The following is an 18,792-nucleotide window of genomic DNA, read 5'->3' on the forward strand; positions in this document are numbered from 1 at the left end:
CCAAGTATTCTGATTCTCATGGTAAAGAAGACAGGAGTTTACTACGGGGTTAGTTAATACATCACTTAATTTTCATTTATCTTTATTTGTACAGGGAGAGCCCAATTAGAGCACTCAGACTCTCCTTTTCATGGGCGCCCTTTTCAATTACAGAAATAGACAAACAAAAAAACAAACAAAGCAAATAAGTAAATAGGTAAATTTAAAACATTAAAACAAGTGCAGGTGTGAGTATAAATGGTTGTCACCAGATTACTAAATTGCATTTGTGGCACCAAAGTATCAAGTTTTGCTTGTCCTTGAAGTATATTCCATTGTTGGAACGCAAAACAGCCAAAAGTCTATTTTTGCATCTCAATCAATCATTCAATAACTCAATCAATCAATGTTTTAAAGTGTTGGAAGTTAGGAATTTTAGTATTTATAATTGTTGAGTATAAATAAAAAGGTGTGAATCTGAACATCTTTAAATCAATAGTATACAGCAGAGTGAGGTGACAGACAGGATAATTGAGAAAGCAGCAGCCCTCTCTGTACAATAATCCACAAAGGCTTAAGGCATTCAGTAAACAGGCAATAAGCGATTAGCCTCAGTTAAGCTATCAGTCATCTTCCACTCTATCTGGTGCAACAGAGCTATGCGGAGATGTGAAAAAAAGAGTCACCCAAGGAGGGGATCAGGTTTCCTGCATGAGGCAGCTGAAGATATTTCATGCAACACAATGCCAAAGCCCACCCCCAATACCTCTGTAACCCTCTGCCCCCTACCCCGCCATGTTTATACCCTCTGCTCTATGCAAAACACACACCACATTTTTTTCTGTTGGGATAAAGGGAGGCTGCAGGCCATGTTGTTGTGGCCAAGCTTGTGGGTGCATGAGAAAGGAAACATGTGGGTATCACTTACACAAATGGCCTGCATGAATGTGCGCGAGCCAGACAAAATACAGAATCTGAGCTGTGTCCTGTGTTACTGAGGTTGTGCATTGTGCTGACGGATGGAGACCATGTCTGCCATGTGGAAGGAGGGGGGTCTATGACAGGAGGATGTTAAGGCTGTAGAAAGACGGTATAAACATATAAAACAATATATACTGTATATTTGCGTGTATCTTTGCTGTCAACTACAGACCTCAGAGAAAATGGCAAATTTAGTACAAGTGTGTTTGTTTAGAAACATTCCAGGGGTATATATCCTGTATATTTGTTAAGTTGTTTTAAATTTTTAATTTAGGTGTTTTTCTGTCTTAAAGGTGTACTGTGAAAAGTTTCTGATGTAGGTACCTCTGTCTCTATGGAGAATGTTTTGCAGAAACAAGCCTGCTCACAGTTTTCAATGTATGTTTGAGCAATAAAAACACCCATGATGAAATAAATGTTTAAATAGGTAATGACATACTGTGGAACCTTTGAGAAAAGGGAAACATCTCCATGTGGAAAAGCAGGTGCTATACCCTACATCAGAAAAGCTGCACCTCAACACAATTTATTTTGTTAATATTTACTAGTTAAAAAAATACCTTAGTTAACTTCAATAACATAAGACTTTTCAAGACCGTACTTGTATGTCCCCTGTTCAATGGATTCTTGCAACAGCGCAATGATCTGTAATGCTTATGACTGCACTTTTGATTGGCAAATATTTTACAAAGTTTATAGCACAAGAGTAGATTTATGCGGGGATAATATTTCAGTCAATATAAGTCATCTATTCAAGGCATGCCACTCAAAACGCACACACTATTATTTATTTATGTTTAAACATTTATCTGTCATCACTATGGCCAAGAGATACAGTAAACACGTTAGCATGAGCTGTATATTATAGCGGGGAGGGCCAAAAGGAAGGAGTCCATTACAGAAATTGGGAAAACTTTATGGAGTATGCAATACATGGTATGGTCTTGCAATATTATTAAAATTTCAAATTAAAAAGTAAATTGTAGTGATTTAAGATAGCTGAATATAAAGTGGGCTGGTTTAAGTATAATTTCAAACTAAACAGAAATTGAAGAAGCACGCTGATTACTAATTTGCACTTGAAGTAACACATTATAATTAAGTAATTAGAGGTTCTTCATGGTAGACAGTTACCGGTAAGTAATAATGGTCACACTAAAACAGACCTATAATATTAATGGGGTTAAAGGTAATAAATAATCATACGTTTTTTAATTGATTGAGCTAAACCTTTTGTGTTAGCTTCAAACGTGAGGGAATGGGGTAGATTGTTCATATCTTGTAACTAGTATTTTGATAACATGCCTCTATTTGAGATTACATTTATCCTGGCTGATATCCTTGAGACTAGTATAATGAGAAGACTGGCTTGTTTAATGGTTTTCAATAATAAATCTACAATGCGGCCAACACAGACAGCCTTACAGTATACACATTTGTGTTTCCATGCTTTGAAAGAAGTGCCCAGAAATAATAAAAAAAAAACAAAAAAAACATACATTTTGATATGAAAAAGACGAGTCTCTAAGTGCACCCTGTCTTCCCGTCTAGTCCTTTGTGTGCAAAATGTGATTATGTATTGAATGAAAAGCTGACTCCAGGACAGACAAGCAGGACAGTAAAACACAGCATACTCACAATGTAATTCCTTATATATCCCAGCTTTGGTACAAGAGAGAGAAAGAATTGTTTAACTGCAGTCATCTGACAGAAATGACAATTTAATAACAAGTGCGGCAAATGTGTTTTTGTGGCTCGATCCCTATTCAATTTACAAGTGTTTTGGAGTGGGGATTTATAGTAATTATAACCAGGGGACTGTCACTTTATTTGCATTGTGATGTTGAAGTGTCTTATTCATTAAAAGCGTTTGTCTTTCTTACCTTGTTCCTTTTGAAATAGGCGCGGCGACAGGCAGCAAAGCACTTCTCGCTACAGAAGTTCTTCAATTCGCTGCCCATGCTGAGGGAGTAGCGCTTGACTCCGACCTTCTGGCACCAGGCGCACATGATTTGGACATTAGAGGCATCTTCGTCTAAAATAATGAAATAAAAGGTATAAAAATGTGGGTTATGATTTAGTTCTGCCCTGTCTTTCAACTTTGGACACAGGTTTGCTCCTCAATACAAGGATTAATCAATAGGCATTCAGGTATTTAGATTTGAATGTGCAAGCCTATTCACCAAAATTACATATGAGGTGCTTTTTTACACTGCAGAAAATCACTGGAATTTTTAATTAACACTGATGTCGTCTATAAAAACCAAATGTGACCTTGTGGTTCAAACGCGGCTAACTTTTATTGTCTGATTGGGAGCACAAAACATGTAAGAATGGCATTTGTTAAATAGGCAGTTAAGGTATGCAAGCTCCACATGAATGCAACAAATGGATGAATTAACCAGGGGTCAGATGACATGAACTTTGCTAATTCAGTTTGGGCTGCTTGGCTGGTGAATTGTATTTTGTCTTCAAGCCGCAAAACCTATGTGGTAAAAAGAAGATGTGCATTGGCCCGACTCTAAACTATTTTAATGTTATGTTTTATCTATTAAAGGAAATTGCAGCTTAAAAGTACAGACACCATTGCAGTGACATAATGTACTGCATAAGCTTTTAGTGTGTGAAGCAAGACAGAAAATAAAAACCTTTCATCATAAAAATTAATGTGTTAACAATAGTAAATCAATAATAATGTCTATGTGTTAATTGGATTGGATAGGGAGAAAGTTTGAATGCTGTTTGATTGTGTAGTTACTTTACAGAAGCTAAATAAGGGAACTGTTAAGGGTTTCATTTGAAGGGAAAAGTATCCCAATTCAATATACATACAACTATACAAATATGATGTCCTATAGCAAGAAGGAAAAGGATAAGGAGAGAAAAGTACAAGTATAAGAATACATACTATACAGTAGCTTAAAATCATGACTAAATTAATTTAATTATGATTTCATTAATTATATCAAAATAACAAGGGGTGTCATGCAGATGATTCCTTCCTGATTTGAAGAATTTTGTAAAGATATAATATTTTGATTTAAATTGCATCATTGCTTTAACAATGGAGGACCGCTGCCATGCCAAATAATTCAAATCAGGAAGGAATCATTTGCACAAAACCTATGAATTAGTTACAGTTTCTTTAGGTCACAGTACACACAGAACATTAGTAGCCATGAACAACAACTGCAGTCCCTCATCAACAAATATCTACATCTTGTATGGGACCATTATGGCATTACCACAAATAAATCGTTTTGCTCAAATGCACAAACCATTGTAATCAATATGTCTTGCTTAACTCCCAGTTGAATCTGTGTAGCTGTTACATTTGTGTGGTCGTCGCGGGCAGCAAATCATTTGAACAGACCCAGGGTGCCGCTGGAGTGTGTCCGCTGTGGTGAGCTGTGATGAGCTGTGGGCTTTTAGTGGTATTGCAATAAGAGAGTTCCTCTGAGATTCTCTGCACTATCCCCCAATTATCACATTATGACTGCGCTGGTGTGAGGGCAAAACAGCTCACCTCCGCCTCAGACTTCGGCCTTGTTCGGATTAATAGATCCACAGAGCGATCCCATTTTAAGTAAGAACTAACTCACAATTAAGGGAATAACTCTCTAGAGTCCTAAAATCCACATTATTAAATATGCATTCATATTTCATGCTGCTCTCCTTCTCTTTCTACCAGTCCACTGTCTTTCTATCCAACTTATTATTAACTAGAAATATTTTAAATAAGGTACGAATTAATTATTAATTATTAAACATTTCAAGCAAGGTATCTATCTCACCTCTTGATGCATCATAGGAAACAAAACAGATAAGAGAATTAAATCTTAAAATGTTTTCTGGTAAAGGGTCCGCCACATTGTCTCATGAAAATGTTAATGCTCTGACTGCACTGTTCCACAGCATGATTTTAAGACAAAGGCTTATGTATCTGTCATTTATTCAATTGCAGACGCTTTTATTGCTGAAAAATACCTGCTTGTCTCCATGGAGATAAAATAGATGCGTTTTATACCATTCTGTACAACATTCCAGGTAGTAATAGAATATTTTGAGCCCTCCACGCTTACATAGTACTATACTTATACTCCTTTCAAGTCAAAGTTTATGTATAATGATAGTTGTCTTTAGCAGTCTAAGATCAAAACAAGGGTAACTTATATGCATGTTTTAGATATGCATATGCTATTCCAGGTAGTAATAGAATATTTTGAGCCCTCCACGCTTACGTAGTACTATACTTATACTCCTTTCAAGTCAAAGTTTATGTATAATGATAGTTGTCTTTAGCAGTCTAAGATCAAAACAAGGGTAACTTATATGCATGTTTTAGATATGCATAATTTAGCATATATCCATTCAGGCACCTCACCACACCTGTCTTAAAAGTTGCATCTGCATATTGACAAAACCTCCACTAATTATGCCACTGCCACATAAAACGCCCCTGTCCGCTGTACCTGTACCTCACAGGCTTCTTTGGGGAGTTTCTGCATGGAGGCATGAATAATTGAGCTTATGTTCGATGGAGGAGGATGTCGGCCGGGTAGTGGTGGCGCGCAGTGCTGGGTTTGTGCCTGGTTAAAAGTGGGAGCGCACCATCTGTTTCCCCGCCTCACAAGGGCCGGGGGGATTGCTCTCTGGTGATGCCAAACCAGGGTGTACCAACCTCAGCGTGCACTGTGGCAAAGCATAATGAATCCAAACCTTGGCCCAGGGATGCAGACTCAGAGAGTCAGAGTGGGAATATTGACACAGGACAGGTGCGACTTAAACAAGGTGTACAGCAGGTAGCATGCTCATTAGCAGTCTATTTTGAGTGGATGTTGAGGAAGGCTTTCTCATAAACACTGGCTAAGAGGTTGTCTAAATAAGCAAGCAGGTCTTTAATTTGAGTAATCTTTGCAGAGAACAGCTGTCGATAGGGGAGTGGTGGAATGTAGATTCGCTCAACTAAGGCGTTTATACAGCAGAATATACTACAGTAGATAATACATATTTTGGTAACAAATTTCTATTCTTTACTATTATTCAAAATAAATTTAAAATGTATTTTTTAGATGATCTGAAACCATTATTTATGCAATATCAAAAGCTAAAGGTGCAGTATTTAACTTGGAATGCTATTGCTCTCCACAGATCTGAGCTGGAACCATGGAGATGAGTTAAAGAAGGTCATGGTTAAGTTACACTTCTTCAACACTGCTGGAGGCAATCTGTCAGGAGCAGTGGGAGCCACGGTCGATGCCACAGTGCAGCGCTGAGGGACTCATCTCCAAATATTGGGCTAGGCTTGGTCAGGACTACCTAAGCCTGAGGATTTTACCTATGTGCATGTTTTGGGTTGATGGGGGAAGCCGTAGTGCCCTGAGAAAACCCACCCTGAGACAGTGAGAAACATACAGACTCTGCACAGAAAGGCCCAAACCCCAAATGCTATATTGTGGAGCATTTTAGGCAAAGTAATAACATCTCCATCGATGCAAACAGATGATATACACTCCACTCCAAGTTACATAGTGCACTTTAGTGCACATAGTGGATAATTTATAACTGTTGCAATATGTAGAATATGTTGGGAAAAAATGGAATCTAGTTTTGCATTTGGAAATGTAATAATTCTGAGTCTTTTTAAGTGTCTGTGTTTGTCCATAGAGATGCCAGAGGCCCTACCTGTGGGGGGCTTGATGAGTGGGGGAGGGACCATGGGCACAATGATGGGCAGGCCGCTGTGCTCCTTTGGGCCTGAAGAGAGCGCTGCACTGGAGCCTTCAGTGACTCCATTCCTGTTGGCGGGCTGAGAGTGTGAACTGTTGGCCCCATCCGGAGAGCATTCACCACCCCCTTCCGAAGAAGAGCTGAGTTTTGGCAATGAGTTTTCTGAATGGGAACAGAATGAGCTAAATTAAATGAAAATCCAATGAGAAGCACAATAAGACACAGCAACTACAACAGATCTGAAGAAATATGTTTTGTGACATACTAAAATATAATTTACACTTCAGGCTTGTGTTTATGTGTAGTAAAGGTGGGTGATACGATGGTGTAAACTGTGGTCACATCCTGAGGTGAACCATCAATGTCGAGTTATATCAGTACTTTTCTGTGAATTCAGCTCTATGCTCAAACACTGACACTTTGGTGTTTACCATCATTGATTGTATATATAAATTACGTAATACTGTCCTACCTTTGAGTACAGAGATGTGCTGTGGCGTCTCGATGTCCAGCTGGTCTGAATCTCTCAGTTCCACCTTGTCATAGCCGTACCAGCCAAGCAGCTCATTCATGGTGTTCTCCGCAAAACTCTGCAACACACAATTATGTCACAGTTACACTATAGCTACTTGCTATGACAGCAGGTTAGACTTATTGAAATTAATTTCTGTCCAAATGCTGCACATCCAGTTGAGCTATAATGGTCCTTAACACAGTTCTTAGCACAGGTTCTTCTCTGGCTATAATGAAGAGAGAAAACCTATATCGTATGTGACAAGGAAATTAAGCCAAATCAATTCAAGTTGATGTTATGTGATGTTGTTCCAATGCAATTAAGCTGTGCCCATAGCAGTTTAAAAGTGACATTCTGGCTGAATTTGATTATGTGTGGTACTGATGTAAGGGAAATAAACAGATGGGAAAAAACATTAAAAGTGGACTATTTAACTTTTCTACCCTAGAATGTTCCACGGTATAGCAAAACGTGGAGACAAGCATGACACTGCCATTTACAGAAAGAATGCAGGAAAAGACTAATGAAAAATAACTGCAAAATAGATATGTTAATATTGTGGAACATTCCAGGCAAAGAAATATTTTGGAGACAAAGAGGTAGCGGACTGCTGACCAGAAAAGTTACTTGGTGCCCTTTTAAATATTTAGTAATAATGTATTCCCAAACATGACTAAAAAAATGACTATTACACAGCGCTATCTTGGTAAAGGGTTAACACCGTTTTATTTGTGACCAAGCTACTGTGGTAATGGAAACACATCAGCTGTAATAGAAGATTTGTCATCGGTCACTTCACTTATAGCAGTTTTCAAGGCTCAAAAATCATCATCGTAACTGCAGTTTGATCCCAGCTCTAAACGTACCATGTGGACTGATTTAGCCTTAAGTAAACGTGCTTGTCAATTGACACACAACAACAGCTTGCAGAGTCATATTACCGGCTCACAAGGACAAACACTTTCCCTGTGCAGTTATGTACAGTAGACTGTTGCCGTGGAGATGACCCGCCTTGGCTTCTCATTGGTCGGTTTGTTTTGCATTGACTTTGAAAGAAACACTTATTCATTTATTCCACATTTCAAAAACAGCAGTCCCTCTCCATGACTTAAGGCACTGTTCTGTCAATATGTTGTTGCACATCTGACAACTTGTACAGTGACTTTAAATGCCTTGATTTTGTTTGGTGTTTCTAATGCGTGGAAAGTTTAAATTGGTGCTTGTTTATGCATAAATGCAGTCAGAAAGCCAAAAACAGAATGCAAATGGCAGTTTACTTTAGGGGAAAAAACATGCTATACTTAAGAACACTCAAAAATTTTAGATTTAGATATTCAGTTATTTTCAATCAGAATATGATAACATGTAGTAACTATTTTGACCTATGAGGGCAGGCCAAAATGTGCCATGTTAAAGTGTAAGTGTAAGTGTAAGTGTAAAGTGTAAGTTTTGTCTGTAGTACGGGACAGTTGGGAATGATAATTTTAGCCATTTACTTTCATAGACATTACATGTGTTAGGTACCTCAACTCATTTTGATTTTATACTTTCATTTTGACAAACTAAGATGAAGATTTAGTATTGAGATGTTACATATTAAAGTGGAATAAAATGAAAGATCAAGTGAATTGGAGTACCCAATTCACTTGTGCCCACACATTTAGCTTTAAAGGTCCACCCACTTAAATTAAACTAATGTGTCTGTGGCAATAAAGGTTTAACACAAACACCCACTTAACACCAGACTGATGCACAAATATCTCGTTGCACATCCGAGACGGTTGTTGCAGCCCAGGATCCACAGAAGCATATTGTGTCTTCCTATATCAGCACATTTCTCCAATGAAATCTGTAGGAATGAAATACTGGTGAACTGTATAGTATATAGTATATTCTCTAACACAAACCAAGTTCAAGTCCTGGTTTTATACAAGGGCTGTAAAAAAAACAAAAAAAAAAACAAAAAAAAAAACATTCCCCAGATATTAATCAATAAAACAAATATTGAAAGTAGATACTAATTTGAAGTATCAATACAAAAGAAAAATCACATAAATAGGACAAATTAGGATCTTTCCTAAATAGTTTTATGGTTGATCAGCACATGGAAATATTAAATTAACTTCTACTGTTTTGTGTGTAAAGTTACATTCTATTTTCTAAAAAATGCATTTTCTATTTATCATCATGGTATCAAAATGAGAATCGAGCCTTTTCCATAGTATCAAATTTCAGTTTTACATTTTTATATTGTTCGTGTCAACACTATTCTACATCCATAAATCTCTCTTTCTTAATAGAATCTATCATGAACAACGTTGTCATCAACATCTTAAGCTTGGCAGCCTCTTGTCTTTTTCACAGTACCACCGCCATTAAACCATGTAGACACTTAATGGCAGTATTTCCGATATGTGTTGACTGAATAACAAGATGCTGTTAATGTAGTTATCTCTATTTGCTTGGAGCCAGATCACAATTTTATCACAATTTACATAAACACTATTTAAACAGTATTTTTTATGTTGAATTGAAGAGGTAACTAAAGTCATCTACACTTCATTGCATCTGGTTAAATCCACCTCTCTCTCACTCAGAGCATTGTTATGATTGACCAATAAGGAATGGGTGAGGAAAAATGTCTTTGTTTAATCACAGAGCTGCATTCAAGAGAAAAATACTCATCGCAATCATAATATGACAATATGACCAAAAAAAACAGATGATCAATTTTTATCACCATATTTCCTACCCTAGTTTATATGTGTAAATATAAACGGAGTTTCAGATTAAGTGTTCTAATTTGCTTGGATAAATTAAGAGCTGTGTGAGAAAGGGCATCTGGCATTAAGTTTATCCCAAGTCAATACACAAATCACTGCACACTACTTTGCTATGATGACCCTATAAGGTGAAAGAACATTCCTTTTTACTCTTTTATTGGTTGCGTTATATAAATAGTTAAATGATAATGAGGCTAGCTTATGTTTGCAGTAGTAATAACTTGTGCTTAAACGCTAGTGAGTGACAGAAGAGCCTGGAGGTCCCTGGAAGTGAGATTTAGTAGCACTTCTCAAGCACAGCTAAAGTTAGTTTCACAGAGAGATGTTCAGAACCACTCTGACATCCACAGAGACAAGCAATTATCACACTAACAGTGATCCACCGACATTTAAAGTTCAGCCTGCCATGCCCAAAAGTTTAGGTTTCTGTCAAATTTCTTCCATAGACAAATTAAACTGTGAGAAAAGCCATAATCAACAAGAACTGAGACCAGAGAAATACAGGTATACAAAATTAAGTAGATGTACTCACCAAAAACATGATGCAAGTAAAATAACAAATTCTGAAACAAATGTTTACTAGAGAGTATGCAACAAAACTCACTGAAGACCGTGATGCACTGCAACAATATCACAGTGAGAAATGAAGGCTAAAATGCAACCATGTATGCCACTGCTGCTAGGATGACTACAATTGCTTAGTTTGTTATAACTGATAACCCTACAAAATACATGATGAGAACACATCACATCACTGTTCTGTGTACCTACTGTCTCCCATTTCATATACAATCCAAGGTCTTGCTTAATGTTTTTAGGTGTCTGCACTCTATGAGCCATGAGCCAATCCTATCGGACCAAGCTGCTGCAGCCCCACACTCTGCCTGGAGCCCTGAGATCAAGTGAACAGCTCCTGTTGGCTGTGCCCAAAACCAGGCTTGACCAGAGGTGACAGAGCCTTTTCTGTGGCACAGGTTCTCCCAGTCAATAAACCAGTTTAAAAAGCATATGACTGTTAGACCACTCATTTTATTATAGCTCTAAACGTATCCAATTCTCTCCTATACTGTTTAGACAGGACATCTTGGTTTGTTTTATTCTCTATTTTAGCTTCCTAAATGTTTTTTAATCATGTTTGTGAGTGTTTTTCTGTTATTTATTTAATTTATCAAATTATCAATTTTTTTATGCATCATTGATTGCACTTTTCTGAAGCACCTTGGCAGTTTTAAATATGCCACATAAATTACTTGAATTTGAATTATACTGAATTGAATATACCACCACAATTACAACTGATCAATCTTCTCCTAATGCAGCTATTTCTGCAATGCAGCTACTACACTGCCTGGCCAAAAAAAAGTCGCCACCAAAAAAACAGGTCACACACTAATATTTCGTTGGACTGCCTTTAGCTTTGATTATGGCACACATTCGCTGTGACATTGTTTCGATTTCTCAAGATTTATTTACATCCAGTGTTGCATTAATTTTTCACCAAGATCTTGCATTGATGATGGTCGAGTCTGACCGCTGCACAAAGCCTTCTCCAGCACATCCCAAAGATTCTCAATGGGGTTAAGGTCTGGACTCTGCCATGCTCCCTGAACCACTCTTTCACAATTTGAGCCTCATCTTGGAATATGCCCATGCCATCAGGGAAGAAAAAATCTATTGATGGAATAACCTGGTCATTCAGTATATTCAGGTAGTCAGCTGACCTCATTCTTTGAGCACAGAATGTTGCTGAACCTAGACCTGATCAAGTGCAGAGGCTCATACGTATTTGCTTAGTTTAATTCAGGTGGCGACTTTTTTTGGGGGGCCAGGCAGTGTATATACCCATTTCCCTCCAAAAAGAAAAAGTACTCAGACAAAGGTCCAGAGTCAGGCTGCTGTAAGTGAAATCTGTTTCCACCATGTTCAGTGCATGCAAAATGATCGACTTCGCAGATGAAAACAGGATACATTTACTTCCTAGTTGAAGCCTGTTTGAAGAGGTCCTTAAAAACTCGGATGTTGCTAAAGCTGACACAAAAACACAGCTTGTCTCTGTGCCACTGTCCTCTGTGTCACCTATACGACTGGAGAAAGTGGGAGTATTATTAAGAGAGAAACCTAATCCTGCCTGGCCCTTCATCAAAGCTCCACTGCCAACTTTGGCTCTGCTTTAGTTACTGAGGAAGAGGTGTCGGAGGAGCAGTGGCAGCTACAAATGATACAAACACTGGCTATAAAGGCTTTTTGTATAGCCATTCACAGAAAAAGGTTAAATGAAGTCTGGATAAGAGCTAAACCATTTGGATAATAGACCACAATTCTTAGTATTTTGTCCAGTTTACTTTTTTCAGCCTTGTTTCAATTTAGAATCAACCTTAATGACATAGGCATTACACTAATGGCCATGCACACAAATGATTTGATGTGCATGAGATTTGTAACTGACCATGGGTCAACTGAAGCAGTACATCTGCATTCAACAACAGTATAAACATCAATACTCGTGATTTGCTCAAAAGTTTTTGAAAGCTAAATGTCCTACATTTCTGAAACTTTCCTCCTCATTCATACAGTAAACCTAGACTGCAGTTACAGTAAATGAGATCAATCCAGTGACTTTGGTACAACATGCACAGTGGCCATTTAGTAGCAAGACTGTGAGACAGACAGACAGCCATTCACTACAGCATGTATTTTTTATGGACTACTAAATGTTATCAACTCTCACATGCATGTCCGTAGATGCTAGTGAGGCTAAAGTACTGCTGACAGTGACACGGGGTCAGGTTTGGTTATGAAAATACATAAAGTGTTCTTGCCAGAATATTAAAGTCTGTTGCCTCTGTGATGCCAAATCTACAGTAGTAGTAGCAGCAGTAATAGTCATAGTAGATGTTGACCTGGCTCAAGTGCTAGTGCAGACCATACAATAAGTTGCATGTACTTTTGTGTGACTCATAAACCCCAGCCGTATCATGTCCACAGTTATAGGAACTGTAGTAGCCCCTGTCTAATTCTGAAGGGTAAACAAGCTTTAAGTGTAACTCCAGCTGGCTCTACAGCTGCTAATGATGAAAATACACGGACAGAGATGCCTGTTGTTCCCTGCAGTCAGAGCCCACACGCCGCCAGGGCTGTGGTAATGATGATGGTGGAAACTGGATCGCTTGTGGCCAGAAACCAGAGCAGGTCACTGTACACCGTGATAAAATTCCCCAATCTACACGCCAACTTTCCCTTCGCCTTCCCTCCATCCTCCTGCTCTCCTCCGCCTTTCCACTCGTCTCTCTATCCTCTGCTTTCATTCCCCTCCACTTTCCTTGATATTTGATCCAGCGCACACACTCGGGTTACAGTTTTTTACAGCTTAACCAGCCCGCTGCTGTATACATTCCTTTCTGCCTGTTTCTGAGCCCACTGTGCAGCCTCCTGTGTGCCCACTGCTCCGATCCCTGATTACTCACCGAGGCTTCTCTTACAGGGCTCACATTAGATGAGTTGGTTCTATGACAGCTAACAAGGGCGCATTGTGTGTCAGTGAAACTTTTCTTTTTAGTTTGAAATATTGAAGATATAACATTAAATAAAAAGTAAAGGCTTGATGTTATGTCTAAATTGTTGTTTTGGATTGAATTTGTTGAAGGCTGCTGCTTTCAAATATTGTCTGTCTTCATACAAAAGTCACTGTGTTAAAGGTAATCACCAGAATATACAAAAGGCCAAACCACCTATTCAACTGTAACTGAAGAGTAATGAGCTTTGTCAATTAACCTCCAGTTTATCTTAAGTGTTCCCTCCATAAAATAGAAGACCCCCACCCCCTCTGTACTTTTAAATTATGTTTTTGTCCCTATTGTTTAGTTAAACTAGTTTGCAGCGGCAGCAAGCATTTCAGTATAATTTACTTCAGCAGTCACCACATACAATGAAAATCCCCACAATGTGTTTCTGAAATAAAATATTGAAACATTAGAAATGGATTCTTAGTCTCAAACAGCAAATCAGCTCAACCAACCTTCTCAGACTGGTTGACTGCATGACTATCTGCCTATAGCATATCCTCAGCACCCGACACAAAAGTGAGTTCAGGAAAAAAGAGGGGAGCTTTGCCACCCCACCCTCATGCTCCCTCAGGACCAGACACTGGGGATGCCTTCACAACATATTGTTTAAATATAACTCCACTTTGCTTTGCCAGCCAGTGTCCACTGAACTCAAGTATTACACAGAGATGATATAGCCATAACACAACACAATAAGCATATTGAAAGTTTTTCATTTACGCATGTTTTCAGTCTTCAGTAGGATAGGCTGTGGTGACACATGAACACGGTTGCTATTTTGGATGTGTGAATACAAAAAGCCCTTATATCAACCCGGGTTGCTTCAAGACTTGCAAGATGCATGCACATTTGCTTTCCTTTAAAACGCGTAAAAACACGATGTTGATTAAGACCTATTCACACAACTACAGCTATAGCTCTATCCAGAGTAGTAGGATTCCCTGAAAATGTGTACAAACAATGAGGGTACAGAGACAAAGCGCTCAGTACAGCAGCAGCATCGCGCACAAATACCACTTTCTTAAATCAACCACACCAAACCCCATTTACACTACAAATGGTAAACTAAAAACCTAAATAAAAATATAACCGTGTGAGGTTGGAACAACGGCAGACAATGTGCTCGCGTCGTGTGCGTAAAGCTGACAGACGCACATCTGGATCGGAAGCCTTTGGGCAGCTGCGAGCACACACAAACACAGGCACGCATTTCCACAAAGCATCACGCGCCGACGAGTGTTCCCCCATTGATTTAGACTAATTATGCATTAGCTGCTTGTCATGTGCAGCCGCGATGGTATTAGTATTACAGTAGTACGAGCGATGTTGACGCCTTCACTGACGCACAGGATTTTCCATTACCTCTGGGCAAACCGTGAAAGCTAAAAGGCGCTTAAACGAGGGAATAGAGACGCGGCGCACTAGAAAGGCACACTGGCATCTCCATTGATTCAAAACTTACTACAGGAGCAGTGAATGGGTGCCGCATCCATTGTGCAAGGTGGCGCTGGCACTGGCACAAGCGGAGCGCGCTGCTGGCCATGGCACGGCACTTAACTTATATAGGAACCATGGGATCTAAGTTGGACCATCACCCAGCCAATTACACCAGAGTGTATCATAAATTTCCATGGAGGTTTCAACACGCGATTTCCGTAAGCACTGCCTCTGCGCGCCCCTGTGCACATGCAGCTGGACAAACCCTTCTGGTGTTACCTTCATCTCCTCGTTTATTTCCCTCTTCACCGGGTGAGCTGGTTTTCTGCTGCGCTTATTTTCCGGAGGTCTGCCCTCTTTTTCCATCTCTGCCATGTTTTCTCTCTGATACTTCTTCTGTCAATATTTGCGGTGAGGAGGGACAGGAGGAGGAGGGTTACGGAGGCAGCAGCTGTTTACAGTGGCCAGACGGCGGGGGTCTCGCAGCGTTTTAGCGGCCCATGTGACGTTGGTGATGCCGCCGAGGGCTCTCGGTGCCCGGCTAAGTCAGCCATCTTCTGCCCGTCTCCTCCTCCACGGTCCGTGCGCCAGTGGTGAGCCGCCGCTGTGAGTCAAAGGAGAGAGGTTGAGTGAGGGGAGAAAACGAGACAGGGGGAGGGGCGTCCGCTGAAACATTATATGACGCGTTGATGTTCAGAGGTAGGCGATTTCTTCTCGCTTTCCCATCGAGTGCAATCAGTGCAGTCACTTCCACTTAGCAACTCCCCTGACTCTCACTGCTGGAGCAGCAAACAGGTGCCCCCACCATTAGACGGACCTATAGAAAGACAAGTGTTGCTTTACGCGCAAGTTCATTTCCAACTCTAAAGTGGCCTGAAGTGTCCCGGGAGTTTCGTAAGATTCATAGGCGTGCAAAGGAGAAAAACATTTTACCTAACAGCACTTTAAACAACATTTTCTCATCACCCAGGCGTTAGTTATGGCTATAAAATGGGATGGCAGTAGTTGAGAGCCAAACCAAAATTTAGCGGTTCAATCACCAATACTACCGCCGTGTCCTTGAGCAAGACATTTCATCCATCGCTATATATGATTGGCAGCCTCTTTTACCCCAGGGCAGCTGTGACCTCAGAAGTAACTTACCACCAACAGGTGGGTTTTGAATGAATAATGATAATGTGTCCCAAATAGTACCAGCTTCTGTCAAAATACATTATCATCATACTACCGACTTCTCATGCGGTACCCATGCCTACAGTAAAATGATAATGGTAACTATGAAAATCTCTTAGTGTGGCCTATTGAAGCAAGTCTCTGCGATCATATTCACTTATATAAAAGACAAGTGTCTAAATACAATGTTACTAAATGACTCAGTAATGATTACTGCTTTTATTTGCAGGTATAACTCTGGGTCAGCCACAAGTGGAATGAGTGACATTATAATGTTTATCACTTATACTCCATGGACTAAAAAATGTTCTAGTTAAAAGGTCAATTGTCAACTTTATTGTCCTGAAAGCTCCTTATACAGTTAACACCAGCATCACAGATCTCTTCCTCAATAACAGGCTGTCAAATACTCAACTATGTGTTTGTCCTATTCTGTGTAGTCGGCACTTTAATTTAAAGTTGAAGGAAGGACTGTGGTGAAAACAAAGCTGTAAGCTCATGCAAGTACAATGGTGTCAATATTAATGCAGCATAATTAAAATGTTATATTGTTCTATCAAAAAATCTTAAGCACTGAAAGGGGCTAATTGGCTTTGATCACCAACACACATGTAGGCCCAATACTGAATTATAACAAACCACAGGTGGAGGGTCACTCACAACAGTGCCAACTGAGACAACAATCAGAAGACATGAGGAAGTGCACTCCAGGCAGACTCTATAAACCTATCCAAAGTATTTTCTCCAAATCATGTTTATATACGACTATGAGAAATGAGGTCCAATCTAATCACAAAAATATAATTCACAACTTCATCGGGAGGTCACATGTTTGAAGATTGCAATTAGAATGATAAAAAATATCTAATCTTTTTTTTAAATGTTCTTCTTACATAAGCTGTCCTTGACTCAAAAACATTCAAAAACAAGTCAGTTCAATGAGAGCATTGTTAAACTCAACACACTCAGGGCATTTCCCATCACTTTGTTATTTTGTCTCAGATATTGTGTTACAGTATTTGCAACAAAGGGGTCTATATTTATTTGAGTTCAAGGGCTTAATGAAAGTAATCAAATAAAATATTTAATTGAGGACAATTTTAGGTTTAAGCTAATTACACTTAAATTGGCTATCAGATTCAAATGAAAAGATGGGCCTTCAGACTCCAAGCCCTAATGCTTGGAGTCAGAGAACTTACCAGTGTACACTAAAGAGAGAGAAAAGAGAGAGACATCTTACCTTCGTTCAGTGTCTTTTCTCAAAAGAGCTGTGGGATATGGCAATGCAAAATTAAACATGATCTGATCCATTGCAGAAAAATGTCCTTAGTTGCACGTAAAAGTCAATATAGTGTATATAATCGTGATGAAAATCAAGAATCAAAATTGTGATATTCACTGAGAAAAATAGGCTGACACCAACTACTGCCTATGTTCCAGCCATATTATAAAACAAAAAAGGTTTTTAGAGTATCCATTTTACATTATTTTAGTACAATTAATGCTGATGTTTAGTACATAATTAATTAATCATTCTTATGTATTTATTTATGTAGGCCTATTTATTTTCATTTACCTCATGACCATTTCAACTGTGAAACAAGGAAAGAGATAATAATATTCGCTGCATTTTTTTTTTTAATGAAGTCAAAGAATTAACGAGAAAGGCTAGAAATATAAAGAAATGTCTATTTGCCTGTATTTGTAAAACACCCGGTTTTAAAAAATGTGGGCGTGTCCGCTTCTGACAGTCGTACTTACGTTCGAGCACGTACCATGTGACGCAATCAAAGATGGCGTCTCGCATTGACAGGACGTGGGTTGGAAAACACAGCTAGTACAATGTCATTTTGTGTTAAATGAATTAAAGTAACTTAATTTTGTGAAGGATGTCGTAAGGTTAGAGTGGGACATGCTGGTTTTGTAACACTGAAATGTTACTGAGGTTTAAGTAAGGCTGTTGTCGAAGGTAGAGAGACTTTTTTACCCGGAGAGATCATGTTTACAGCTGGTTTGAGGCGCTTGCCCTGCCTGGCGTTGGTAGGACACCGGGGTTTGAGCCTCTTCTCCAGTTCAGGACCCTCTAATTGGAACAAAGTTGTGTCCGATGCAGAGAAGATCGTCGGATACCCCACATCATTCATGAGTCTGCGGTGCCTGCTCAGTGATGAACTCAGTAATGTGGCAATGTACGTGAGGAAACTGGTGGGAACCCAACATCCCCTGCTCAACACGGCCAGGTAACCCCATACATCTCTCTCAAATGCTGAAAACTGCGTGTTCTTTTAAATGCTCCGTGTGCAAACTGACACTGACTAGACTACATCTATAGCTGCCACACCAAAAATGCTCAAAAATACCGTTGGACTAAAATTAGGCTGGGTTTTTCAAAACAAATTTTCCTAAAGGGACAAAAAAGTGTACCTTAACCTTAAACTGGCCAAAGGTATAGGCTATTGCAAGCTTGTATGTGTGGTGTAACATTTAGACTATAAACTATATCAATAGAATTTCTTATAATAATGTAAATGATGTTACAGTTCCCCACATGTCCCCTCAGTCCACTGCAATACACATAATAATACCTGTGCTTTCATTCATCGTATCCTCTTTCAGCCCTCTATAGCTTTGT

General features: G+C 39.2%; 2 protein-coding genes across 4 annotated transcripts in view; one reads left to right on the top strand and one right to left on the bottom strand.

The window, feature by feature from the left end:
* Positions 1 to 15,600, bottom strand: part of sobpa (sine oculis binding protein homolog (Drosophila) a) — a 30,215-nt gene extending 14,615 nt beyond the window's left edge. Inside the window, exons 1-5 of one of the 3 annotated variants that reach the window (XM_033988835.2) lie at positions 15,267 to 15,600; positions 7,163 to 7,280; positions 6,646 to 6,852; positions 2,844 to 2,995; positions 2,599 to 2,622 (exon numbers count right to left, since the gene is read on the bottom strand). In XM_033988835.2, coding sequence (XP_033844726.1) covers positions 2,599 to 2,622; positions 2,844 to 2,995; positions 6,646 to 6,852; positions 7,163 to 7,280; positions 15,267 to 15,362 — 597 coding nt within the window. In that variant the 5' untranslated portion in view covers positions 15,363 to 15,600. The remainder of the gene's footprint in view (positions 1 to 2,598; positions 2,623 to 2,843; positions 2,996 to 6,645; positions 6,853 to 7,162; positions 7,281 to 15,266) is intronic. The other 2 variants (XM_033988836.2, XM_033988837.2) reach the window with 2 other exon arrangements.
* Positions 15,601 to 17,945: 2,345 nt separating this feature from the next.
* The window catches only part of pdss2 (prenyl (decaprenyl) diphosphate synthase, subunit 2), an 18,832-nt gene continuing 17,985 nt past the window's right edge, over positions 17,946 to 18,792 (top strand). Inside the window, exon 1 of the mRNA XM_033988614.2 lies at positions 17,946 to 18,400. Coding sequence (XP_033844505.1) covers positions 18,159 to 18,400 — 242 coding nt within the window. The 5' untranslated portion in view covers positions 17,946 to 18,158. The remainder of the gene's footprint in view (positions 18,401 to 18,792) is intronic.

This window comes from Periophthalmus magnuspinnatus, chromosome 22 (assembly GCF_009829125.3).
Source record: "Periophthalmus magnuspinnatus isolate fPerMag1 chromosome 22, fPerMag1.2.pri, whole genome shotgun sequence".
NCBI lineage: Eukaryota > Metazoa > Chordata > Actinopteri > Gobiiformes > Gobiidae > Periophthalmus > Periophthalmus magnuspinnatus.